The sequence below is a fragment of the Neoarius graeffei genome, chromosome 27 (genome assembly GCF_027579695.1).
Source record: "Neoarius graeffei isolate fNeoGra1 chromosome 27, fNeoGra1.pri, whole genome shotgun sequence".
Taxonomy (NCBI): domain Eukaryota; kingdom Metazoa; phylum Chordata; class Actinopteri; order Siluriformes; family Ariidae; genus Neoarius; species Neoarius graeffei.
In genome coordinates this window covers 33,942,355-33,970,077 of record NC_083595.1, presented here as the reverse complement: position 1 = coordinate 33,970,077, position 27,723 = coordinate 33,942,355, and the positions used below count along the sequence as shown (strand labels likewise).

General features: G+C 42.8%; 1 protein-coding gene across 1 annotated transcript in view; it reads left to right on the top strand.

The window, feature by feature from the left end:
• The window catches only part of b4galnt4b (beta-1,4-N-acetyl-galactosaminyl transferase 4b), a 278,770-nt gene that overhangs the window by 228,405 nt on the left and 22,642 nt on the right, over positions 1-27,723 (top strand). Inside the window, exons 10-14 of the mRNA XM_060912043.1 lie at positions 1,960-2,103; positions 24,269-24,378; positions 24,686-24,786; positions 24,919-24,992; positions 25,326-26,535. Of these exons, the coding sequence (XP_060768026.1) occupies positions 1,960-2,103; positions 24,269-24,378; positions 24,686-24,786; positions 24,919-24,992; positions 25,326-26,535 (1,639 nt within the window). The remainder of the gene's footprint in view (positions 1-1,959; positions 2,104-24,268; positions 24,379-24,685; positions 24,787-24,918; positions 24,993-25,325; positions 26,536-27,723) is intronic.

Here is a 27,723-nt window from a genome sequence, read left to right as displayed (position 1 = left end):
TAACCACTACACCACCGTGCCTCCCAGCATAAAGGAATATTAGGGGGTTTTTTTTCAAAGCAGACATGGTAGATTAGTCTGGTCTGAAAACTACATTCACTAAAAATATTCAAGAAACTTGTGATGCTAAAAGATTAATTAGGCATCTCTAGCCAGCTAGACAGGGAAGAGCAAGGAGATTTGGGACAAGTTTTCAGCTTTTGTAGATTGTGTGAAATTCTTTGCAGGTAGCATCACATTAATTTTGCATTAGAGAGGATTTACTATACCCTCTTACCACAACATTAGTTTCTCAGCTTGTCACATATACTGGCCCTCAGGGTTCACTTTTCCCGTCATTATTTATTTATTTATTTATTTATTTATTTTCAGAGAGACTTGGGACACTGAGGGGAGACATGGAACAAAAATAAAATATCTAGGCTGACATGTTTAATTTTTATTTATTATCAAAACTTGTAACATATGAACTGTATGAACACAATGCTGGTACAGCGATAGAAAAATGTCAGTTTACCCAAAACCTGACGAGACAAAACAGTTCTTAAGAAGGAATTAAACAAGCTTCATCCTCATGCGCGTACTCTCACACATTTAAAAAAAAATCAATTTTATATTTGTAAACCTATGGTATAACATGAACTGTCCCAGTTCTCCCCATCTGGCCATTTTGGAAAAAAAATCCTTAATTTTTTTCCACAGAATTGAAGTTTAATTAATAATATTATACAGTATATAATAACTCCAGGCTACATACTTTAATTCCTAACAAATCCCAAATTCACCAGTGTACACTACGCCATAGAATGGAGGGGGAGGCGAAGTAGAAAGTACAGGTTTCGGTTGACAAACGTATTTAACTGCATAAACCTTTCTGCAGTGTCCAGCTTCATGGCTCCAAAGGAAGTATGTTACTCTCAGGGGCAACATCTAACTTCTGATGTCATCTAAAACCTCATCTCATCTCATCTCATTATCTCTAACCGCTTTATCCTGTTCTACAGGGTCGCGGGCAAGCTGGAGCCTATCCCAGCTGACTATGGGCGAAAGGCGGGGTACACCCTGGACAAGTCGCCAGGTCATCACAGGGCTGACACATAGACACAGACAACCATTCACACTCACATTCACACCTACGGTCAATTTAGAGTCACCAGTTAACCTAACCTGCATGCCTTTGGGGGAAACCGGAGCACCTGGAGGAAACCCACGCGGACACGGGGAGAACATGCAAACTCCGTACAGAAAGGCCCTCGCCGGCCACGGGGCTCGAACCTGGACCTTCTTGCTGTGAGGCGACAGCGCTAACCACTGCACCACCGTGCCGCCCCATCTAAAACCTGATTGGTTGAAATTAATTTATGGGAATCCAAACTGTCCCAAGTCTCCGACATCCCAAATCTCCCTATTCTCCCCTACACAATGTTTGTACGATTGCACACAGAATAAACTATAGGCACTCAATTACAACCCCAAATCAGAAGAAATTGGGACGGTATTAAAGATTGCACCATCCCAATTTTTTTTTTTTTTTTTTGGGATGTGTTGCAGGCCTGAAATGCAGGAATGGATGTATATTAACAAATTAATTAAAGTTAACCAGACAAAACATGAAATAAATACAGAAATCACTGCTTTCTTTTTATTTATTTACATTTTCCATACCATCCCAACTTTTTCTGATTTGCGGTTGTGAAATTCCTGTATAAATACAGTATATTTGTGTATTATTTATGGCACTATGGCAGGTATCTGTCTGAAATGGCCAGACAAGACTCAGTACATCCTGGTATTTTCTCGTGAGTGCAGCATTATGTTTTGTCTTTCTTGCAGTTCTTGCCCAAGTTGATCTCAGTGACCTAAACTGTCATGTTTCATCCCCCAAGCTGCTTCTCATGTGTGTGAAATTGACTGCATGACCCTTTCCTCACTTTCCTCTCTCATTGTCTCTCACTTCAGACGAGTCCAGCCTGAAGATGAACAGTGTGAAACACATCCCGCAGACCTTGGCTAGCTACACACACACTCTACAGGAGGTCCACAGTTTACACACACGTGCTGCGGACATGCTCAGACCAGACCCACGTGACACATTCTACAAGAGTGGGTACTCCTGTGTGTGTATGTGTGTTTGTCTGTCTGTTTATAATGTGTAAAAAAAAAAAAAAGGTTTGTAATAATCAATCAGTCGAATATACTGTACCTTCAGAAAACTACAATTTGCAATATTGCCAAACCATCAACTCAGTTAGTTAACTTCAGGATTTTGTTTGTTTTGTCTGGCCAGAACATAGACTCTGCACTAGGGTGCATCAGTTGCCCTCACTTTCATAAAATCTGATGCATTTTTGTTTGGGTGTTCCTTTTCACCAATAAAGACATCCTGTAAAATTTTTTGACCATATTCAAAAGTCTAATTGCGGCACCATGAGGTTCATTTTTTGCCAAAAAACGCTTATTTTATGTTTTCGCGTAAGGTTTGAATCACAATGTTGGACTCCATTTATTGATTTCTTGTGACCCAGAGATCATGTTAAGAACCTTTGCAAGGGATTGAGAAGCGTTAATGTGATTCATAATACATTTGTATTGTTTAAAAGTAGTTGAACAATGATTCAATGAACAGCTAAAACTCAAACTGTGCTTGAGAATATATTTAGAATACGTACTAAAAATGTGTATCTAAGATATTTGGTATACTCTATAAGGTGCCATAATGTTTCATGAAAAGTGATCGAAATTTTGTCATAAAAGTCATAAAATAGCAGCTTTTTCCATAACTTTGAGCTCCTGGTGCCACCATTAAACTTTTGAATTTTGTCAAAATATTTCACCCAGTGTGTTTTCTTACCAAAAGGAACATAAAAACAAAAATGCATCATGATCGGAGGAACTTTTCATTTTTAGGGGGCAACTGATGCACCCGACTCTGCACCCAGCCAAAACAGAGCGTCTCAATGTAGAAAACATACGCTGCTAGAAATTGAAGTAAATACTCCAGAATCATGCTTTGGGATGAGCAGTACAATCACTGAGCACTTTATTCGGAACACTATAATAATATTGTATAGGGCCTCCCTTTTCTCTCAAAACAGCCTCAATTCTTCGTGGCATGGATTCTACAAGATGTTAGAAACATTTCTTTGATCTTCTGGTCCATGTTGATGTGCTGCGAATCTCACGTTCGACCACATCCCAAAGAGGTTCTACTGGATTCAGATCCAGTGACTGAGAAGACCACTGAAGAACATTGAACTCATTGTTATGTTCATGAAACCAGTTTGAGATGACCTTTGCTTTGTGACATGGTGCATTAATATGCTGGAATAAACCATTACAAGAATGGGTAAATTGTGGCCAGAAAGACATGCACATGGTTAGCAACAATACTCAAATAGGCTGTGGCATTCAAGTGATGATTGGTATGAACTAACCCAAAGTGTGCCAAGAAAACATTCCCCATGCCATTACACCACGTCCACTAGTCTGGACTCTTGACACAAGGCAGGTTGGGTGCATGGATTCATGCTGTTAGCATCAAATTCTGATGCTACTACAGTGGTGCTTGAAAGTTTGTGACCCCTTTAGAATTTTCTATATTTCTGCATAAATATGACCTAAAACATCATCAGATTTTCACACAAGTCCTAAAAGTAGATAAAGAGAACCCAGTTAAACAAATGAGACAAAAATATTATACTTGCTCATTTATTTATTGAGGAAAATGATCCAATATTACATATCTGTGAGTGGCAAAAGTATGTGAACCTCTAGGATTAGCAGTTAATTTGAAGGTGAAATTAGAGTCAGGTGTTTTCAATCAATGGGATGACAATCAGGTGTGAGTGGGCACCCTGTTTTATTTAAAGAACAGGGATCTATCAAAGTCTGATCTTCACAACACATGTTTGTGGAAGTGTATCATGGCACGAACAAAGGAGATTTCTGAGGACCTCAGAAAAAGCGTTGTTGATGCTCATCAGGCTGGAAAAGGTTACAAAACCATCTCTAAAGAGTTTGGACTACACTAATCCACTGTCAGACAGATTGTGTACAAATGGAGGAAATTCAAGACCATTGTTACTCTCCCCAGGAGTGGTCGACCAACAAAGATCACTCCAAGAGCAAGGCATGTAATAGTCAGCAAGGTCACAAAGGACCCCAGGGTAACTTCTAAGCAACTGAAGGCCTCTCTCACATTGGCTAATATTAATGTTCACGAGTCCACCATCAGGAGAACACTGAACAACAATGGTGTGCATGGTAGGATCACAAGGAGAAAGCCACTGCTCTCCAAAAAGAACATTGCTGTTCATCAGCAGTTTGGTAAAGATCACGTGGACAAGCCAGAAGGCTATTGGAAAAATGTTTTGTGGACGGATGAGACTAAAATAGAACTTTTTGGTTTAAATGAGAAGCATTATGTTTGGAGAAGTTGGGTGGCATGGTGGTGTAGTGGTTAGTGCTGTTGTCTGACAGCAAGAAGGTCTGGGTTCGAGCCCCGTGGCTGGCAAGGGCTTTTCTGTACAGAGTTTGCATGTTCTCCCCGTGTCTGCTAGGGTGCATCAGTTGCCCCCTAAAAATGAAAAGTTACTCTGATCATGATGCATTTTTGTTTTTATGTTCCTTTTGGTAAGAAAACACACTGGGTGAAATATTTTGACAAAATTCAAAAGTTTAATGGTGGCACCAGGAGCTCAAAGTTATGGAAAAAGCGGCTATTTTATGACTTTTATGACAAAATTTTGATCACTTTTCATGAAACATTATGTCACCTTATAGAGTATACCAAATATCTTAGATACACATTTTTAGTACATATTCTAAATATATTATCAAGCACAGTTTGAGTTTTAGCTGTTCATTGAATCATTGTTCAACTACTTTTAAACAAGACAAATGTATTATGAATCACATTAACGCTTCTCAATCCCTTGCAAAGGTTCTTAACATGATCTCTGGGTCACAAGAAATCAATAAATGGAGTCCAACATTGTAATTCAAACCTTACGCGAAAACATAAAATAAGTGTTTTTTGGCAAAAAATGAACCTCATGGTGCCGCCATTAGACTTTTGAATATGGTCAAAAAATTGTACAGGATGTCTTTATTGGTGAAAAGGAACACCCAAACAAAAATGCATCAGATTTTATGAAAGTGAGGGCAACTGATGCACCCTAGTGTCCATGTGGGTTTCCTCTGGGTGCTCCGGTTTCCCCCACAGTCCAAAGACATGCAGGTTAGGTTAACTGGTGACTCTAAATTGACCGTAGGTGTGAATGTGAGTGTGAATGGTTGTCTGTGTCTATGTGTCAGCCCTGTGATGACCTTGCGACTTGTCCAGGGTGTACCCCGCCTTTCGCCCATAGTCAGTTGGGATAGCCTCCAGCTTGCCTGCAACCCTGTAGAACAGGATAAAGCAGCTAGAGATAATGAGATGAGATGTTTGGAGAAAGGAAAACACTGCATTCCAGCATAAGAACCTTATCCCATCTGTGAAACATGGTGGTGGTAGTATCACCATTTGGGCCTGTTTTTCTGCATCTGGGCCAGAACGGCTTGCCACTGTTGATGGAACAATGAATTATGACTTATACCAGCAAATTCTAAAGGAAAATGTCAGGACATCTGTTCATGAACTGAATTTCAAGAGAAGGTGGGTCATGCAGCAAGACAACGACCCTAAGCACACAAGTCGTTCTACCAAAGAATGGTTAAAGAAGAATAAAGTTAATGTTTTGGAATGGCCAAGTCAAAGTCCTGACCTTAATTCAATAGAAATATTGTGGAAGGACCTGAAGCGAGCAGTTCATGTGAGGAAACCCACCAACATCCCAGAGTTGAACCTGTTCTGTACGGAGGAATGGGCTAAAATTCCTCCAAGCCGGTGTGCAGGACTGATCAACAGTTACCGGAAACGTTTAGTTGCAGTTATTGCTGCACAAAGGGGTCACACCAGATACTGAAAGCAAAGGTTCATATACTTTTGCCACTCACAGATATGTAATATTGGATCATTTTCCTCAATAAATAAATGAGCAAGTATAATATTTTTGTCTCATTTGTTTAACTGGGTTCTCTTTATCTACTTTTAGGACTTGTGTGAAAATCTGATGTTGTTTTAGGTCATATTTATGCAGAAAAATAGAAAATTCTAAAGGGTTCACAAACTTTCAAGCACCACTGTATCTGTGTACCTCAGCAGAAATTGAGCTTGCTCAGACCAGGCTACATTTTTCTGGTCTTAAACCGTCCGGTTTTGGTGAGCCTGTGCCCAGTGCAGATTCAGCTTTCTGTTCTTGGCTGACAGAAGTGGAACCCGATATGGTCTACTGCTGTTGTAGCCAATCTGCATCACAATTGGATGTTTTATGCATTCTGACCTTGGGTGTGAGAAAGGCGCTATGTAAGTTGAACTTATTATTAGTATTAATAGGCCATGCTTGCTGCTCAGAAAGACAGTCAATAATAGCCAAATTAGTAAGAAGTAAAATATTAGAACTACCATCACCAGTCACCACTACCCTCAACACACTCACTCAGACAGTGCCAGTTTTAAAAATGACAAAAAAACAGATGTGCTAAAAGTCGAAGTATTACAGCACTGTGATCAGCATCTCGAATGCACTTCCTCAGCTCCTTCCCAAGATGCAAAATGGTAAAGAGGACGAGCAGGACATAACAAACCTTTTATAGAGTGCAAGTGTGAAGTCACGGTCACAAGGTGACAACTTTTTCTATTAGTACCTGGCAAGGAAACCTGGGAACTACAACAAACAGGTGTAAAACCAGTCATATCAAAATGTTGTGTGGACACAACACTATGTCTAAGCCTTGAACAAATAAAATCCTGAAACTGGGATGTATGATAGTAAAGTTCCAAATGAGTTCAGCATTACAGTATCTTACTGCTTGATGGTAGTAAAGGACAAACTTTTACTGAATTATATTAGTGAAGACTGATGTGCTCTTGTTTGAAAGATATAATTTGCATTAGTTGTATTTGGTGGTGTTAGGGTTTTGCTGGGATTCGAACCTGGTTCGTTGGTGTGATGATCCAGCAAACCCCCACTAGGCCACCAGGGGAATGACTCAAATGCAGAGGCGTGAGGCAGAAGTAGAAAAAGTAACAAAAGGTTTATTTATACTATGTACACTATATACAATCCAGGGCAAAACAAAAAAAAAAACAAAAACAAAGAGTATAATTCAAAAAGAAAAAGGCAAAAATGCAAAAGCTCAGAAGATCCACAAAACACAGTACAAAGGAAACTGGAGATAAACATAACAGCACAAAGACTCCGTGACAAGAGGACTGAACTCAGGGGTATAAATACACAAACTAATTAAGGACACAGGTGAAGATAATTAGGACTAACAGGCAATTAACAAAAACACAAAACACAGGAACAGTGGCGGCCTCTAGAGGCCAAAATAAACATGACACGAAAAAGAAATAACAGCGGCCTCTAGAGGCCAAAACAGTCCTAGTCCTAACAGGACCCCCTCCTCTAGGAGCGTCTCCTGACGTTCCCAGGGCGATCCGGATGGGCCGAATGGAAGTCCCGACACAGTTCTTTATCAAGGACATCCCGAGCAGGAACCCAGCAGCGCTCCTCAGGACCATAGCCCTCCCAGTCCACCAGATATTGCAAGCCGCCGCGGACCCGGCGGGAGTCAAGCAGGCGATTCACAGTGAACACAGTCTGCCCCTGGAAGATGCGGGGGGGTGGGGGGTTCCTAGGGGCAGGGGCATACGTAGACGTCAGTACGGGCCGCAACAGGGAAACATGGAAAGTGGGGTTGATCCTCAGAGTCCGGGGCAACTGGAGCCGGTAGGAGACAGGGTTCACCCTGCGCACCACCTTGAAGGGGCCAATGTAGCGAGGAGCAAGCTTGCGGTTCTCCACCCGCAGCGGAAGGTCCTTAGTGGACAGCCAAACCCGCTGCCCAGGGCGGAAAGTGTGTGCAGGTCTTCTATGGCGGTTGGCCTGAGTCTGGTTGGTTCTGGAGGTCTGTATGAGGGTCTTCCTGACCTTGCTCCAGGTCTTGCGACACTGTCTCACATATTGGTTGACCGAGGGCACCCCCGCGTCCTCCTCCTGGTCCGGGAACAGAGGTGGCTGGAACCCGAATTGGCACTGGAATGGCGACAGCTTGGTGGCCGATGACTGCAGGGTGTTGTGGGCGTACTCTGCCCATGGCAGCCAGGTGCTCCATGATGTCGGGTTATCCATAGCCAGGCCTCGCAGGGTGGTTTCCAGGTCCTGGTTGAGCCTCTCCGTCTGACCATTGGACTGTGGGTGAAACCCAGAGGAGAGGCTGGCAGTGGCTCCGATGACCTTGCAGAACCCGTGCCACACTCGGGAGGAGAACTGGGGCCCTCGGTCTGAGACGATGTCCTGTGGAAGACCAAAGACTCGGAAGACATGATTAAATATAAGTTTCGCTGTTTCAAGAGCAGAGGGGAGTTTGCACAGAGGTATGAAGCGGCAGGCCTTGGAGAATCTGTCAACAATGACCAAAATGACCATGTTACCTTGTGACTCAGGGAGACCCGTGATGAAGTCGACTGCCACGTGGGACCAGGGATGCCGGGGAATGGTCAGAGGATGCAGGAGACCCTGGGGACGCTGTCGTGGGTTCTTGGTTCTGGTGCAAACCTCACAGGACAGGACAAATGACCTTACTTCCTGCTCCATGTTAGGCCACCAGAAGCGTCTTTTCAGGAAGTCCAGGGTCCTCCGAGCTCCCGGGTGGGCGGTGAGAGGGGAAGAGTGACCCCACTGGAGAACCTTGGCCCGGGCTTGATGTGGGACGTACAAGAGGCCCGGTGGCCCCGTCCCAGGACCGGGGTCCTGGCGTTGGGCTCGTCGAACAGCCTCCTCAATACCCCAGCGGACAGGGGCCACAATCCGGGACACCGGGATAATAGGCCCGACTTCATTCTCCCTGTTAGTGGCAGAGAACAGCCTGGACAGTGCGTCAGGTTTGGTGTTCTTGGAGCCGGGACGGTACGAGAGGGTGAAGTCAAACCGACTGAAAAACAGGGCCCACCTAGCCTGTTGAGGGTTCAGTCTCTTGGCTTGCTGGAGGTACTCCAGGTTCTTGTGGTCAGTCCAAACCAGGAATGGATGTTGCGCTCCCTCCAGCCAGTGCCTCCACTCCTCAAGGGCCAGTTTGACCGCTAACAGTTCTCGATCCCCCACATCGTACCGGGACTCCGCAGGACTCAGGCGGTGGGAGAAGTAAGCGCAGGGGTGCAGCTTTCCTTCCGAACGTTGAGAGAGTACCGCGCCGACACCACTGTCCGAGGCGTCCACCTCCACGATGAATGGTTGGGAGGTGTCCGGGAGGACCAGAATGGGTGCCGTGCAGAAGCGGGCCTTGAGGTCTTTGAACGCCTTTTCTGCCTGAGGAGACCAGCCATAAGATCCACCTGTCCCTTTGGTGAGGTCTGACATGGGTGCTGCCACAGAACTGAAGTTCCTGATGAACTTGCGGTAGAAGTTAGCGAATCCTAAGAACCGCTGAACCTCCTTAACGGACTTGGGAGTAGGCCAGTCCCGGACGGCCAGGGTCTTGGCAGGGTCCATTTGGAGTTGGCCTGTCCGTACAATAAATCCCAGAAAGGAGACCTCGGGAACATGAAATTCGCATTTCTGGGCCTTGGCGAACAGATTGTTCTGTAGCAGCCTCTGGAGAACCTGGCGGACATGGTGGCGGTGCTCCTGCATGGTCTTGGAAAAGATAAGGATGTCATCGAGGTAGACAAAGACGTACAGGTTAATCATGTCCCTTAAGACGTCGTTGATTAGGGCCTGAAAAACAGCTGGTGCGTTGGTGAGTCCGAAGGGCATCACCTGGTATTCGTAGTGCCCAGACGGGGTGTTAAAGGCAGTCTTCCACTCGTCTCCCTGTTGGATACGGATGAGGTGGTATGCGTTCCGTAGGTCCAACTTGGTGAAGACGGTGGCGCCTTGGAGCAGGTCGAAAGCAGTGGACATCAGCGGAAGGGGATATCGGTTGCGCACAGTGATCTTGTTCAGGCCCCTGTAGTCAATACATGGTCGAAGCCCCCCATCCTTCTTGCCGACAAAGAAGAAGCCGGCACCAGCAGGTGAGGTGGAGGGTCGAATGAACCCAGAGACCAGGGCATCTTTGAGGTATTCCTCCATAGCCTTGCGTTCTGGCTGAGAGAGGGAAAACAGTCTGCCACGAGGAGGGGTAGTCCCAGGGAGCAAGTCGATGGCACAGTCGTAGGCCCAGTGCGGAGGAAGAATGGCGGCCCTGCTCTTGCTGAATACTTCCTTGAGATCCCAGTACTCTGTGGGAACTTGAGATAACTCGGTGAGATCAGGGGGCTCGGCAGGAGACACAGGAGAGCTAGAGAGCAGACAAGAGGCATGGCATGCAGGGCCCCATTCCACAACCTGGCTTGTTACCCAGTCTATGCGAGGGTTGTGGCGAATAAGCCAAGGAAGGCCTAGAATAACTGGGAACTCAGGTGAAGGAATCAGGTGCAGGGATATTTCTTCCTTGTGACCTTGAGACTGGAGGAAGACTGGAGAAGTAACTTGGGTGACTCTTCCATCACCTAACGCTTGGCCATCGAGGGCAGACACAGACAGAGGGACTTCAAGAGGTGCAGTAGGTATATTGATGCTTTGGGCGAAGTGAATATCCATAAAGTTCCCAGCCGCCCCTGAGTCTATCAAAGCTTGACAAGAGTGGACAGACTCACCCCAGGAGATGGAGACCGGGATGTAGATTCCTTGACCAGGGAGTCCGGGAGAGAGGGTAGGCCCCATCACAACCCTCCCTCGGCTGGACGGGGCAGTCCTTTTCCCAAGAGTTCGGGACATGATGCTCGGAAGTGACCAGGCTTGCCACAGTAGATGCAGCACTTGTCCCTCCTTCTGCGCTCCCTCTCAGATGCGGAGAGGTGAGTACGACCCACTTGCATGGGTTCTGGACAGTCACTGAAGGAGGTAGATGGTCTCCAGGTAGAGGTAGGGAGGCTGGGGGGGCTCAAGGCTTGGTGGCGTTCTCTCATCCTGTTGTCCAGACGAATAGCATGTGAGATGAGGGTTTCGAGGTCACTTGGGCATCCAATAGAGGCCAGACCGTCCTTGATGGGGTCAGACAGACCATGGTGGAAGGCTGACACCAGGGCAGTCTCGTTCCATCCACTTACTGCTGCGAGTGTTCGGAACGAGATGGCGTAATCTGCGACGCTTCCTCCTTGCCGGATGGACATGAGCTTTCGGGCTGCGTCGGTACTGATGTCTGCCTGATCGAAGACCCGAAGCATCTCTTCAGAAAACAGCTGGAAATCAAAGCACTCAGGTCCCTGTCTTTCCCAGATAGCAGTAGCCCAGGCTCGCGCCTTACCAGCTAATAAGGTGATCACAAAGGCAATCTTGCGGCGATCCGTAGTGTAGGTGGTAGGCTGAAGCTCAAAGGTGAGTTGACACTGGGTAAGGAACTCTCGGCACTCACTGTGCTTGCCGTCATACCTCTGTGGTGCAGGAAGGCTGGGTTCGCGAGGTGAAGAAGGCAGCATGGCAGGAGGCACTGGAGCAGGAGTGGGAGCTGGATCAGGAGCAGGAGATGCAGGCAGAGATGTCAGCTGTGCCAGGGTTTTCCCAATTTGCTGAAGCAGTTCCTCGTGGCAAGCAAGGGCCTCACGTTGGCTGGTGAGCGTACGTCCATGAGCGTCCATGGTCGCTCCGAAGCGTGTCAAAGCTGCCATAATTCCCTGAAGGTTGGCCGGGTAGACAGTTGAAGCAGCCTCTGCTGAGTCGGTCATGACAGAGTCTTTCTGTTAGGGTTTTGCTGGGATTCGAACCTGGTTCGTTGGTGTGATGATCCAGCAAACCCCCACTAGGCCACCAGGGGAATGACTCAAATGCAGAGGCGTGAGGCGGAAGTAGAAAAAGTAACAAAAGGTTTATTTATACTATGTACACTATATACAATCCAGGGCAAAACAAAAAAAAAACAAAAACAAAGAGTATAATTCAAAAAGAAAAAGGCAAAAATGCAAAAGCTCAGAAGATCCACAAAACACAGTACAAAGGAAACTGGAGATAAACATAACAGCACAAAGACTCCGTGACAAGAGGACTGAACTCAGGGGTATAAATACACAAACTAATTAAGGACACAGGTGAAGATAATTAGGACTAACAGGCAATTAACAAAAACACAAAACACAGGAACAGTGGCGGCCTCTAGAGGCCAAAATAAACATGACACGAAAAAGAAATAACAGCGGCCTCTAGAGGCCAAAACAGTCCTAGTCCTAACAGGTGGTGTAGTGGTTAGCACTGTCGCCTCACAGCAAGAAGGTTCCGTGTTTGAACCTCACGGCCAACAGGGGCCTTTCTGTGTGGAGTTTGCATGTTCTCCCTCTGTCTGCATGGGTTTGTTCCGGTTTCCCCCACAGTCCAACGACAAGCAGTTAGTTTAACTGGCTAGTCTAAATTGCCTGTAGGTGTGAATATCTGAGCTGTGGTCAGACATGAGTAGTATGGAGGCTGCCAGCGGCGCCTTTGTATGCTTGTACACCTTTGTATGACTTGCCCTGTGTCCGAAACCACTCACTCGTTCACGACTCCCTAATTACTATATAGAGGACTACATAGTGAGCTCATTGGTAAAATGAAAAAAACACTTTCGGACACTACTCCGTCGCGCCGGTATTTACGTCATTATTGTCGCACAATTAAAACGTGCCAGATCGGTCGGCTGATGGGTTTTCAAAATAATAAATACATGCATGTCTTTTTGTGATAAATCCATATTATACTGAGTGTATTTCCCACATTAATCAATACAAAGTAGCTGTATCTTTCAGTTTTTATAAATCAAGGCTGAATACTTTCTTCTTTGCCGCTGCCTTTTATTAAATCAAATTTGAGACTTTTAATTTGATTTCTTTCAGCGTGACCACAATGCATGATGGGATATATTGCTTGGTTAGTGACCATCATTGTACACTGCATTTTGTGATGCATTATGGGATACTTTGAGTGCACTATATAGGATGTAAATAATCCTCACTAAGGTTTCGGACAGCACTACAAAATGGCGTCCCCACTATGTAGTGCCCTATATAGTGAGTAGGGAGCAATTTCAGACACAGGGATGATTAGTGACCATCGGTTGTACACTACTTTTCATGATGCATTGTGGGATACTTTGAGTGAAGTATATAGGGTGTAATAATTCTCACTATACATTCGGACAGCACTACAAAGTGGTAAACTCACTATATAGTCCACTATATAGTGAGTAGGGAGTGATTTCGGACACAGGGCTGGTCATGTTGAGCTTCGTAATTCAGCTGCAAGGAAGGATGATTAGCCAATTCAATATTATTAACTGCACAATAAAAGTGTTTGTTAGTACTCAGACGTTTGGACCCTGCTGTATCCCTGTACGAATGTTTGTGCTCACTCTTGTCAAGCGAGCAACCTTTCCAGCTGACAGTCCTCTGAACCATCCTCTCTGAATTTTTTTATTTCTATTTCGTCAATACAGTGGGGCAAAAAAGTATTTACTCAGCCACCAATTGTGCAAGTTCTCCCACTTAAAAAGATGAGAGGCCTGTAATTTTCATCATATGTACACTTCAACTATGAGAGACAGAATGGGGGGAAAGAATCCAGGAAATCACATTGTAGGATTTTTAATGAATTAATTGGTAAATTCCTCGGTAAAATAAGCATTTGGTCACCTACAAACAAGCAAGATTTCTGGCTCTCACAGACCTGTAACTTCTCATTTAAGAGGCTCCTCTGTCCTCCACTCGTTACCTGTATTAATGGCACCTGTTTGAACTCGTTATCAGTATAAAAGACACCTGTCCACAACCTCAAACAGTCTCACTCCAAACTCCACTATGGCCAAGACCAAAGAGCTGTCAAAGGACACCAGAAACAAAATTGTAGACCTGCACCAGGCTGGGAAGACTGAATCTGCAATAGGTAAGCAGCTTGGTGTGAAGAAATCAAGTGTGGGAGCAATTGTTAGAAAATGGAAGACATACAAGACCACTGATAATCTCCCTCGATCTGGGGCTCCATGCAAGATCTCACCCCGTGGGGTCAAAATGATCACAAGAACGGTGAGCAAAAATGCCAGAACCACACGGGGGGACCTAGTGAATGACCTGCAGAGAGCTGGGACCAAAGTAATGAAGGCTACCATCAGTAACACACTACGCCGCCAGGGACTCAAATCCTGCAGTGCCAGACGTGTCCCACTGCTTAAGCCAGTACATGTCCAGGCCCGTCTGAAGTTTGCTAGAGAGCATTCGGATGATCCAGAAGAGGATTGGGAGAATGTCATATGGTCAGATGAAACCAAAATAGAACTTTTTGGTAAAAACTCAACTTGTCGTGTTTGTAGGAGAAAGAATGCTGAGTTGCATCCAAAGAACACCATACCTACTGTGAAGCATGGGGGTGGAAACATCATGCTTTGGGGCTGTTTTTCTGCAAAGGGACCAGGACGACTGATCCATGTAAAGGAAAGAATGAATGGGGCCATGTATCGTGAGATTTTGAGTGAAAACCTCCTTCCATCAGCAAGGGCATTGAAGATGAAACGTGACTGGGTCTTTCAGCATGACAATGATCCCAAACACACTGCCCAGGCAATGAAGGAGTGGCTTCATAAGAAGCATTTCAAGGTCCTGGAGTGGCCTAGCCAGTCTCCAGATCTCAACCCCATAGAAAATCTTTGGAGGGAGTTGAAAGTCCGTGTTGCCCAGTGACAGCCCCAAAACATCACTGCTCTAGAGGAGATCTGCATGGAGGAATGGGCCAAAATACCAGCAACAGTGTGTAAAAACCTTGTGAAGACTTACAGAAAGCGTTTGCCCTCTGTCATTGCCAACAAAGGGTATATAACAAAGTATTGAGATGAACTTTTGTTATTGACCAAATACTTATTTTCCACCATAATTTGCAAATAAATTCAGTTTACAGTGGGGCAAAAAAGTATTTACTCAGCCACCAATTGTGCAAGTTCTCCCACTTAAAAAGATGAGAGGCCTGTAATTTTCATCATAGGTACACTTCAACTATGAGAGACAGAATGGGGGGAAAGAATCCAGGAAATCACATTGTAGGATTTTTAATGAATTAATTGGTAAATTCCTCGGTAAAATAAGCATTTGGTCACCTACAAACAAGCAAGATTTCTGGCTCTCACAGACCTGTAACTTCTTATTTAAGAGGCTCCTCTGTCCTCCACTCGTTACCTGTATTAATGGCACCTGTTTGAACTCGTTATCAGTATAAAAGACACCTGTCCACAACCTCAAACAGTCTCACTCCAAACTCCACTATGGCCAAGACCAAAGAGCTGTCAAAGGACACCAGAAACAAAATTGTAGACCTGCACCAGGCTGGGAAGACTGAATCTGCAATAGGTAAGCAGCTTGGTGTGAAGAAATCAACTGTGGGAGCAATTGTTAGAAAATGGAAGACATACAAGACCACTGATAATCTCCCTCGATCTGGGGCTCCATGCAAGATCTCACCCCGTGGGGTCAAAATGATCACAAGAACGGTGAGCAAAAATGCCAGAACCACACGGGGGGACCTAGTGAATGACCTGCAGAGAGCTGGGACCAAAGTAATGAAGGCTACCATCAGTAACACACTACGCCGCCAGGGACTCAAATCCTGCAGTGCCAGACGTGTCCCACTGCTTAAGCCAGTACATGTCCAGGCCCGTCTGAAGTTTGCTAGAGAGCATTCGGATGATCCAGAAGAGGATTGGGAGAATGTCATATGGTCAGATGAAACCAAAATAGAACTTTTTGGTAAAAACTCAACTTGTCGTGTTTGTAGGAGAAAGAATGCTGAGTTGCATCCAAAGAACACCATACCTACTGTGAAGCATGGGGGTGGAAACATCATGCTTTGGGGCTGTTTTTCTGCAAAGGGACCAGGACGACTGATCCATGTAAAGGAAAGAATGAATGGGGCCATGTATCGTGAGATTTTGAGTGAAAACCTCCTTCCATCAGCAAGGGCATTGAAGATGAAACGTGACTGGGTCTTTCAGCATGACAATGATCCCAAACACACCGCCCAGGCAATGAAGGAGTGGCTTCATAAGAAGCATTTCAAGGTCCTGGAGTGGCCTAGCCAGTCTCCAGATCTCAACCCCATAGAAAATCTTTGGAGGGAGTTGAAAGTCCGTGTTGCCCAGCGACAGCCCCAAAACATCACTGCTCTAGAGGAGATCTGCATGGAGGAATGGGCCAAAATACCAGCAACAGTGTGTGAAAACCTTGTGAAGACTTACAGAAAACGTTTGGCCTCTGTCATTGCCAACAAAGGATATATAACAAAGTATTGAGATGAACTTTTGTTATTGACCAAATACTTATTTTCCACCATAATTTGCAAATAAATTCTTTAAAAATCAGACAATGTGATTTTCTGGATTTTTTTTCTCATTTTGTCTCTCATAGTTGAAGTGTACCTATGATGAAAATTACAGGCCTCTCTCATCTTTTTAAGTGGGAGAACTTGCACAATTGGTGACTGACTAAATACTTTTTTGCCCCACTGTAGCTGAACTGTTTCTTATGCGTGATGGTTTGCTGCAGTGCTGATTTACATGATCGTGACTGCATATCTGTGTATTAACATTAGCAAGTCTGATGCAAATTTATTCTATTCTGTAGATGATGCACTGAGATTCTCTGTGTCTGACTATGTACTATTGCAGGCTTGGCTGCAAGCCTGGTGTATGCAGTATTATAATTTGCTAAATTTATCAGGTTTGTGGTTGTATTGAATCAGGTTTGGACTGAGAGTAATTTCACCTTAACCCTTATGTACTGTTGATTATGGCTTACTCACAAATTTCCCATTAACTCAGGTTCACTTTCTTTATTTTATAGCAATACAATTTTAACATGCATCTTATGGACCTTATCGCAAATACCGAATTTGAGTGCATGGATTGACATAAAAAAAAAAAAAACATGACGGTTTGAATGCAATTAATGAATCAGCATCAGCTGCCATTCTCTAGTTCCTTATTTACACTTCATTTGCATATTTATCAGCTTATCCTCATATACATAATATATTTACATGAAACACACCCTAATTTATGCATGTGCTGCAAATAGATAAAAGGAATAAAGGAAAATCATTCTGCAGGCTACCCAAGATTCAAAGAAGGCTGTCACAAATTGGAGGCAGGTTGATGTAAGAGCACGCACGAGTCTATTAAAATCCACATCGGCAGGCAGATTCATGTTCAGAAAACAGGCAGGGGTCAAATCAATCAAACCAAAACGATGCAGCAAAACTGGATCAAAAACAGTGAACTTAAAAACAGGTCAAACCAAGAAATCAATCAGAGAATGAAGCTCAGAGGTGCAAAGAAAGCTACTGTACTGCAAAACCTTTTTGAATAAATGAGTGAAGACATTTTAAACAGACAGAGCTGAGTACTAAGTACAGGAAACAGGCGAACTCATCTTCAGGTCCTTCATGTGAGTGTGAGAGTCTCAACTGGATCTGGAATTAGAGTAGTGGCTTTCCGTTTTGCCGGTGGAATAGAGATCAACTTACCAGACATTTTCAATCAGTGTAAATAAACTGATTAAATTATTGTGCAAGTCTATTATAAGATTAGTCATGACATTGTTGGGTTTCTGTGTGTAGAGTATCGTGACTCTGTGTTTTGCTGCTAGTGAACAGGGTGATGGGAAAGTAGGACCTTTCCACTTTCCCATCACCCTGTTCACTAGCAGCAAAACAAGGTGAGCCCCTTGCTGGGCAAACAATTCACACCTCTCTACAATAACATTGGTACAGAAATAAAACAGAAAGCACAACTAAAGCTTTTTTTTTTTTTTAACTGCAAATTCTTTAAGCACCGAGTGTCTACTTTCACAGGAGCCAGTACCCACAACTATGGAGTGTGACTTCACAAATAAATCCAATGCTAAACACGGACACTACCAAAGCAGGCGATAATTCCATTTTTGGCTTCTGGTAAAAAGAGTTAAGGCCACAAGCAGGTAGAAGACTGAGCAGTTTCCATCATATGTAGTTATTTAACTCATTTAAGTAATTGTTGTAGAGTTGATATGAAATTATATTATAATTATATGAGAATTTTATATATCATAAAAAGGTGCATCTCTGTGTAACTCTTTATGGTGCCTCTTGTATACAAATGTACAGTATGTTTACTTAACTGAAGGATTAATAAATTTCAACACATTTATAAACATTTTTAAATTCTGTGTTGATGCCAAACCTCATTATTTTAGTTTTCAGGTCCTATTTGTGCAATTCTGATTATCAATGTTATTTATTATTTGTTATACTACTCTCCTTACTATACTGCTATTATTATTATTATTATTATTATTATTATTATTATTATTATTCACTCACTTCTTCCAGCTTGTCCCACTTATGTGTGTGTGTAGTCGCTACCATGTGGACTGTATTGATCCACATGTCATATTAATTGGAACATACACTACCGTTCAAAAGTTTGGGGTCACTTTGAAATTTCCTTATTTTTGAAAGAAAAGCACTGTTCTTTTCAATGAAGATCACTTTAAACTAATCAGAAATCCACTCTATACATTGCTAATGTGGTAAATGACTATTCTAGCTAAATTCTACTAAATGTCTGGTTTTTGGTGCAATATCTCCATAGGTGTATAGAGGCCCATTTCCAGCAACTCTCACTCCAGTGTTCTAATGGTACAATGTGTTTGCTCATTGCCTCAGAAGGCTAATGGATGATTAGAAAACCCTTGTACAATCATGTTAGCACAGCTGAAAACAGTTTAGCTCTTTAGAGAAGCTATAAAACTGACCTTCCTTTGAGCAGATTGAGTTTCTGGAGCATCACATTTGTGGGGTCGATTAAATGCTCAAAATGGCCAGAAAAATGTCTTGACTATATTTTCTATTCATTTTACAACTTATGGTGGTAAATAAAAGTGTGACTTTTCATGGAAAACACAAAATTGTCTGGGTGACCCCAAACTTTTGACCGGTAGTGTAGTTTTACACCGGATGCCCTTCCTGCTGCAACCCTCCCATTTCCAGGTTTGGGAAAGAACATTCACACCTATGGGCAATTTAGAGTCACCAGTCAACCTAACCTGCATGTCTTTGGACTGTGGGGGAAACCGGAGCACCCGGAGGAAACCCACGCAGACACGGGGAGAACATGCAGACTCCACACAGAAAGGCCCTCGCCGGCCACGGGGCTCGAACCCAGGACCTTCTTGTTGTGAGGTGACAGTGCTAACCACTGTATTATTATTATTATTATTATTATTATTATTATTATTATTTAACTGCAAATCAGTTTTTCAGTTTGATAAAGTGGTACTCTCAAATTTACACTTGTGAGTTTGTGTACGCTCATTTTTATAATCAGATTTTACAAAATGCAAGTTTGATAAATCAGGCCTGTATATTTTCACTTTGCTTTTTGGCACCATGTGCACATGTTGGAGTGGAAAAGAGAGAGAGCTGGCGAGAACAATATTGTGACTAAAACGTCTTTTTTTTCTGAACCAGTTCTTTTAGCACGTTTATTTCACTTCTTTACACCTAGGTCATAATGTCCTCAACAAAAATAGCTCTTATTTATTTTAGTTGTGTAGAAATGAACACTAATTTGCATGCAAGAAATGACCCGTGAACCACTCTGCATCTGATTCATGAAACTGTCATACAACATCAAAAGTTTGGTCGTTGGAGCGCAAATGATTAATTAGATTTAGCTGCATGTCATATGTGTATATTTTACATAAATTACACTGTTGTTGTGACAGTGAGGCAAAAAAAAAAGGGAAAGCAATCAGCAGGCTAACCAGATTTGAGGAAAGAGCAATCCAAAATGGAAAGGGAAAAAAAATAATGAATTTGAGTAAAGATAAAATACAACCCCAAATCAAAAAAAAAAAAAAAGTTGGGACAGTATGTTGAAATTAAAACTGAAAACAATGATTTATAAATAATCTTTGACCTGTATTGCACTCAAAACAATACAACAGCACATTATTTGACATTTTACCTCATGAATTTTCTTCATCTCATTCTCATCTCATTATCTCTAGCCGCTTTATCCTTCTACAGGGTCGCAGGCAAGCTGGAGCCTATCCCAGCTGACTACGGGCGAAAGGCGGGGTACACCCTGGACAAGTCGCCAGGTCATCACAGGGCTGACACATAGACACAGACAACCATTCATACTCACATTCACACCTACAGTCAATTTAGAGTCACCAACCTAACCTGCATGTCTTTGGACTGTGGGGGAAACCGGATCACCCGGAGGAAACCCACGCAGACACGGGGAGAACATGCAAACTCCGCACAGAAAGGCCCTCGCCAGCCCTGGGGCTCGAACCCAGGACCTTCTTGCTGTGAGGCGACAGCGCTAACCACTACACCACTGTGCCGCCATGAATTTTCTTGTTTTAGTTTTTTTTTTCCAAAATAAACATTTATTTCAATTTTGATTCTTGCAACGTATTAAAAAAAACTGGGAGAGTAAAGCATTTACCACTTTACAATGCTGCCATTCCTTCTCACAACACTTAAAGGATGTTTAGAGCTGAAAATACCAAGTGATGAAGTGTTTCAGGCATTATTTTGTCCCATTCTTCCTGTAAACAGGTCTTAAGGTGTGCAACAGTATGGGGTTGTCGTTGTCATATTTTTCGTTTCAAAATTCTCCACACATTCTCTACTGGGGACAGAGGGGACACACCCTCTTCTTCCACAGCCATGCCTTTGTAATGTGTGCAGAAGGTGGTTTTACATTGTCGTGTTGAAATATCCATGGAAAAGATATCATCTTGAAGGCTGCCGTCACACAAGCGTAAGTTACCTTTGCCAAGGGCACTGACACAACCCCATACCATGACATACCATGGCTTTTGGAATTGTTGCTGCTAACAGTCTGGATGGTCCTTTTCATATTTTGTCCAGAGCACACTGCATCCAAAATGACTTGGAAGACTGATTCATCTGACCACAATACACATTTCTACTGTGTGATGGTCCATCCCAGATGAAGCTGACAGCGCTTCTGGACACAGTTAACATAAGGCTTCTTTTTTGCAAAGTAAAGCTTTAACTGGCATTTGGAATGTAACTCTGTATTGCCGTGCTTGACAAAGGTTTGCCAAAGTAATCCTGAGCCCATGTGGTTATATCAGCTATAGATGAATGACGGTTCTTGATGCAGTGTCATCTAAAGGATTGGAGATCACAAGTGTTCAGCTTTGGCTTGTGCCCTTGCCCTTTACGCATCAAAATTCCTTCAGATTCCTTGAATTGCTTAATGATATGCACTGTAGAAGGTGAAATATCCAAATCCCTTTGTATCTTTCTTTGAGGAACATTCTTTTAAAACATTTCAATAATTTCCTCATGCATTTCTTGACAAACTGGAGATCCTCAGCCCATCTTTGCTCCTCAAAGCCTCGGCTTTTCCTGGATACTGATTTTGTACCAAATCATGATTACAGTCACCTGTTGACATCAGCTGTTTCAAATCACATCATTATTTAATTGTTTTACCTCGTTACTAGCTCTAATTACCCTCCATCCCAACCTTTTTTGGAATGTGTTGCAGGATGTAGGAATGAATGTATATTAACAAATGAAATTAAGTTTACAAGACGAAACATGAAATATCTTGGGTTCATACTGTCTGCAATGAAATACAAGCCAAAGTAAATTTAGAAATCACTGTTTTCTTTCTTATTTGCATTTTCCATCCCGTCCCAACATTTTCTGATTTGGTGTTGTAAAAGTGTTTCTGTGTGAGATGTATTACTTCAAATGAAAGTATGCGCTGGTTTCCAGAAAGCTGTTTTTAAAAAGGCTAAAACCTCTCATATGCAAATATGGATAATACTTAATTGAAGGACTAATGAGCTGATAAAAATCCATGTCTAAGCATTCTGATTCACATTTACAAACTACGGTACATTTTGACACTAAACCCAATTATCTCTATTTAAGTTTGAGATTCCTGCATGCACAAATGTGATTTATTAACACGATTCATTATTTTTATTGTTATTACTTGTGCATATCCTCTACCTGCTATAACTGACTTGCTTGATGATACTGATATGGATTTTGATTATTTGCAACATACAGTTTGTTTGTTTGTTTGTTTGTTTGTTTGTTTGTTTGTTTGTTTGTTTGTTTGTTTAAATATTACACTCAAATCTACACTGTTGAATTTACACTGAAACTGTTGATGGTACATATTTGCATATGATCATGACAATCATATCTGACTGTATTCAACTTTGATAAATAGAATATAAATACACTCTCAGAGAGAAAGCAGAAATTTAGAACTCTTAAAGGTGACACATTATACCCCTTTTCCACAAGTTGACACAGTTCCCTGAGGTCTTAATTAAATGTCTGTGACATGCTTTGGTAAAAATACCTCAAAGATAAAACACCACAGTTCCCTTCTCCCCCGTCTAAACAGCCCTGTTCAAAACAGCCGATATGAGTGTCTGTTCCTTTAAATGATAATGAGCATTTATCATTTAATATAAATTATATTAAATAAATTCCTTGAATCATTTAATGATATTATGCACCGTAGAGGGAGGCTCACCTCACCTCCCTCTTCTGCTGTCCAATCAAGTAGCACGTTCCTCATGAATATTGATTCGCCGAGGCAATTCTCAAGCCATGGGTGGGTGTATTCAGATAAGGGGGTGGGGTAATTCTAATGAGCTCCGTCCCAACTTTTTTCTGATTTGGGGTTGTAAAGTGTGTGTGTAATTACACTCTTTACTGAATACAGCAGCAATTTTATTCTGTAATATATTCATGCATTAGTAAGGGATATACACTACCGTTCAAAAGTTTGGGGTCACTTTGAAATTTCCTTATTTTTGAAAGAAAAGCACTGTTCTTTTCAATGAAGATCACTTTAAACTAATCAGAAATACACTCTATACATTGCTAATGTGGGTAAATGACTATTCTAGCTAAATTCTACTAAGGTGGGGTTTACATTAGACCGTATCAGCGGATCATCAGATTAACGTTTTTAAAACGATTAGTGTGCACACAGCAACGCCAATACACGATTCGCGTGCACATAGCAACACCAATACACGGATACGCTCGGCTCCGCAGGCATCCTGCGCTCCAAATCACTCCGCCCTGAACAGCAAGTGCCCTCTGGAGGGTGCGCACTCCGGCCCTGCGCAGCTCACAGAGCGCGCGAGTGGAGCGCACAAGCAGTGATTTGGGACTGAGCCGCTGTGTGTGTGATCTCAGTGCATGTCGGGCATGCGCGTCACTTACCACTTGCAAGTGGAAGGATGGCAAGCCTAAAGACAATCATAACTACACAATGGGCAGTATTTGCATCAGTATTTGCAGTATTTTCATACTTTTATACTCTTTAATGAAAGGTGATACAAGGCGGAAGTCCGCGCCGTTTTTCAGCAGTCGCGTCACATGACCAACGCCAGCGAATCAGGAAGGTGGATGTCACAGTGACGTTGTCCAATGACGACGCCAGCTAGAGCTCAGCACAGCGTATCCGCGTATTCTCAATGTTTATACAGCACCGGACCAGACACGATCTGGATGAATACGTGGACCCTGGCGGATTCCCGTTTCCCGCCGTTTCCAGGCGTTTTAATGTAAACGGACAGTGCATCCGCGAAGAAAACGAGACAGATACGGTCTAATGTAAACTTGGCCTAAATGTCTGGTTTTTGGTGCAATATCTCCATAGGTGTATAGAGGCCCATTTCCAGCAACTCTCACTCCAGTGTTCTAATGGTACAATGTGTTTGCTCATTGCCTCAGAAGGCTAATGGATGATTAGAAAACCCTTGTACAATCATGTTAGCACAGCTGAAAACAGTTTAGCTCTTTAGAGAAGCTATAAAACTGACCTTCCTTGGAGCAGATTGAGTTTCTGGAGCATCACATTTGTGGGGTCGATTATATGCTCAAAATGGCCAGAAAAATGTCTTGACTATATTTTCTATTCATTTTACAACTTATGGTGGTAAATAAAAGTGTGACTTTTCATGGAAAACACAAAATTGTCTGGGTGACCCCAAACTTTTGAACGGTAGTGTAGTGAAACAGTTTGTAGCAACATAAATATAAACTGCTGAGAATAGTATATTCAGCATTTTTACTGAATTAAGTTGAATATATATATTATTCCCTCTTAGTCCCAATGCTGGATCAGTCCAGGCTGGAGAAGGTGCTGCCGTCTTGTGTTTACGCTCCTACCTACATTGTGAGAGATTTTCCCATTGCACGCTACCAGGGTCTGCAGTTTGTGAGTAGCACTGACACGCCATATAAGCTGGATTTTTTTTTATATGTATTTGGTGAAGCTTAGAGGAGATAGATAGATAGATAGATAGATAGATAGATAGATAGATAGATAGATAGATAGATAGATAGATAGATAGATAGATAGATAGATAGATAGATAGATAGATTTTCAGACATCGATACAGTCAGCAAACATCATCTCCCATTGGACATTAATGATCATTGCAATTGAAATATATGTTTTTGTTTTTTGTTTTGTTTTTCTTACATGCTCATGTTGATTCTCCTTATTGGTATAATCCTTTTAGGTGTATCTGTCCTACGTCTATCCAAATGATTTCACCAGACTCACTCATATGGAAAGAGAGAACAAATGCTTCTACAGGGAATCTCCAGTGTACTTGGAAAAGTATGGCTTACCATTTAATAGATCATTCCTAGAATTTCATTATATTGTATTATGTTTACGATATACTTTACATTTATGAGTGACATGAGTAAATTACCTTCAAAGGTTTCACCTTGTACTCTATCTAAACAGGTTTGGCTTTTATAAATACATGAAGATGGATGAAGAGAAGAATGACAGGCCTCTTTTCTTTCCAAATCCTGATGGTGTGTTGTGACATACTACAAAACAGTTGCACAAGCAAATTTAACAAATGGCTGTTTCTGGTATAGGCTAATCACAGCGTTGTCAGAGACAAGGATATCACAGCTGTGTTTGTGATAATTGCTTAAAAAAAAGAAAGAAAGAACAAAAAGACTGCTTGTGTGTCAGTAGAATGGGAGAATGGCAGGACTCAAGTTGTATCATGATGATATCTGTATCTGTGAGTGATGTCCCATTAGTTAAGAAGCTTCTTGGCCTATCCTGTACATTTTACAGATCAATACTGTACACTTTGTCTAATGACTCTCAAACATGACTTTCCTGTTTTTCTTCAGATTTCCTAGAAGAAGAAGAGGGTGTGGATCTAGAGGAAGACTCAGTCAACTCTAACCGCCATCCAGTCATGAGGACCAGCAACATCAGCATGTCTGAGCAGCTGTCAAGTTCTTCCTATAGCACAATCTCTAGTAAGGACCAAAGAGGCAGAGACTCAAAAGGTCGCATTTTAACCAAAGAGCACATATACTCCCATTTCAAAGTGAAACAAACCAGAAGGAGGATTCAACGAGAAGACCATGGGAGAGATGATGGCTACCATAAACACACTCCACAGGAAGACAAACAGAGAAGAATGGAAAAAGAGAGGCAGCTGAGGCAGAATAGGCGCATTATCGAGGCAGACCGTGAGACTCTAACAGACCATAGAGAGAATATGGGAAAAGGAGACGATGCCACATTGCAAATCCATGGACAGCGTTCTTTAAAGTGGGTTCCACAAAGCCCTGTACAGCAAAGCAAAAAGATCTCTCCTCTAAGGCTGACCAAAACATTCAAGAATTCCCAGAAATACTCACTATATACGTTGGCAAGTCATATTCTGAGCAATGGGGCACATCCTGCATTTCAAGAGAAAGAAGTTAAGTCAAGCAAATTCTACATCACTAAACCTCATCCAGCAAAAAGTACACCAAAGCCACCGGTGGAGATCTTCCCTGGGGTCTTTTTGTACCAAACCACAAGTGGCAAAAAGCTTGTGGATTTCAGTTCGAGGTGGAAATTCATGAAAAAGCGTGACTCCTGGCCAAAATTCAACCATAAATCACCCACACAGCAATTGAAGCACAGCTCCCTACTCTTGCCTACTGTACAAGTGAAGCATTTTCCATCATCCTCCATAACAGATTTGCCTCCAACAAGCTCGGATCTTACAGGGAAAAATGCATCAGACAAAAGACAACCTGTGGAGATCAGGATCACCGAAGCTTCAGAGATGGTGGAGGAGTCACAGCAGACAGAGATTGCTGAGCTTAAAGATGGTGTCATGTCTGAATACAGCTACGAGGATGAAGAGCCACAACCTGGCTGGACTGAGGAGGCCATCAACTGGCAACGTACATTCAGCGTGAACCCAGTGGACTTTGAGTTGCTCAGGTCTGACTGGAATGACCTGAGGTGCAATGTGTCTGGAAATCTACAGCTGGCCGAGAGTGAGGCACTGGAGGTGATCTCGCAGTATGTAGAAAAGATAAACAAGTGCAATGGACGGTGAGTGTACCTATTTGTGGTGTTTCATCTCATCTCATTATCTCTAGCCACTTTATCCTGTTCTACAGGGTCACAGGCAAGCTGGAGCCTATCCCAGCTGACTATGAGTGAAAGGCGGGGTACACCCTGGACAAGTCGCCAGGTCATCACAGGGCTGACACAGAGACACACAACCATTCACACTCACATTCACACCTACGGTCAATTTAGAGTCACCAGTTAACCTAACCTGCATGTCTTTGGACTGTGGGGGAAACCGGAGCACCCGGAGGAAACCCCCGCAGGCAACATGCAAACTCCATGCAGAAAGGCCTTCGCCAGCCACGGGGCTCGAACCCGGACCTTCTTGCTGTGAGGCAGCAGCACTAACCACTACACCTGTTTGTGGTGTGTTTAGCACAGTAAATTGCAACTAGTAATACAACAGTTCATATATTTGTTTCTGTTAGTTTTTGTGCATTTTCAGTACATAAAAAAAAACTGGGTTAGATGTTAATTCTATCTCCATTACAACAACCACAGTAATTCGTTATATAAACATTCACTAGCAATCTCTCTTAGCAGGGTATCTATAGGGCATTACTGTAATGAGAGACACAATCATACCATATCTCTCGACACCTTCACATATTAAAAAATGTGCAGGGCCTACTGTTCAGTGCTGATTCATCAGTTTTACACTTACATTTCTCTCTCTCTCTCTCTCTCTCTCTCTCTCTCTCTCATTATCTCTGTCCATTTGTAGCTCACAATTTCATACTAGTTCAGAGAAATTTTATTGTCCCAGTCACTGGTGCAATGTACATTAGGGATTGTACTTTGTTATTATTTTGTAGTATCATTTTAAAGGAAAATTAATAGCAGAGCTCCATACTTAAGAGAATGTGGTCATGCACCAACCTGATTTTTGATGGCTTTTATGACTGTACGATGTCCATATGTACGTGTACGTATGAATGACGAACATGTACCACAACAGGGAACCCAATCGTAAGTGCAAGGCAACGTATCTGGTAAACACTTGACCACCGGACAACGAAGTTTGTATCTTTATTTACATCAGATAGTTACATACAGTGGTGCTTGAAAGTTAGTGAACCCTTTAGAATTTTCTATATTTCTGCATAAATATGACCTAAAGCATCATCAGATTTTCACACAAGTCCTAAAAGTAGATAAAGAGAACCC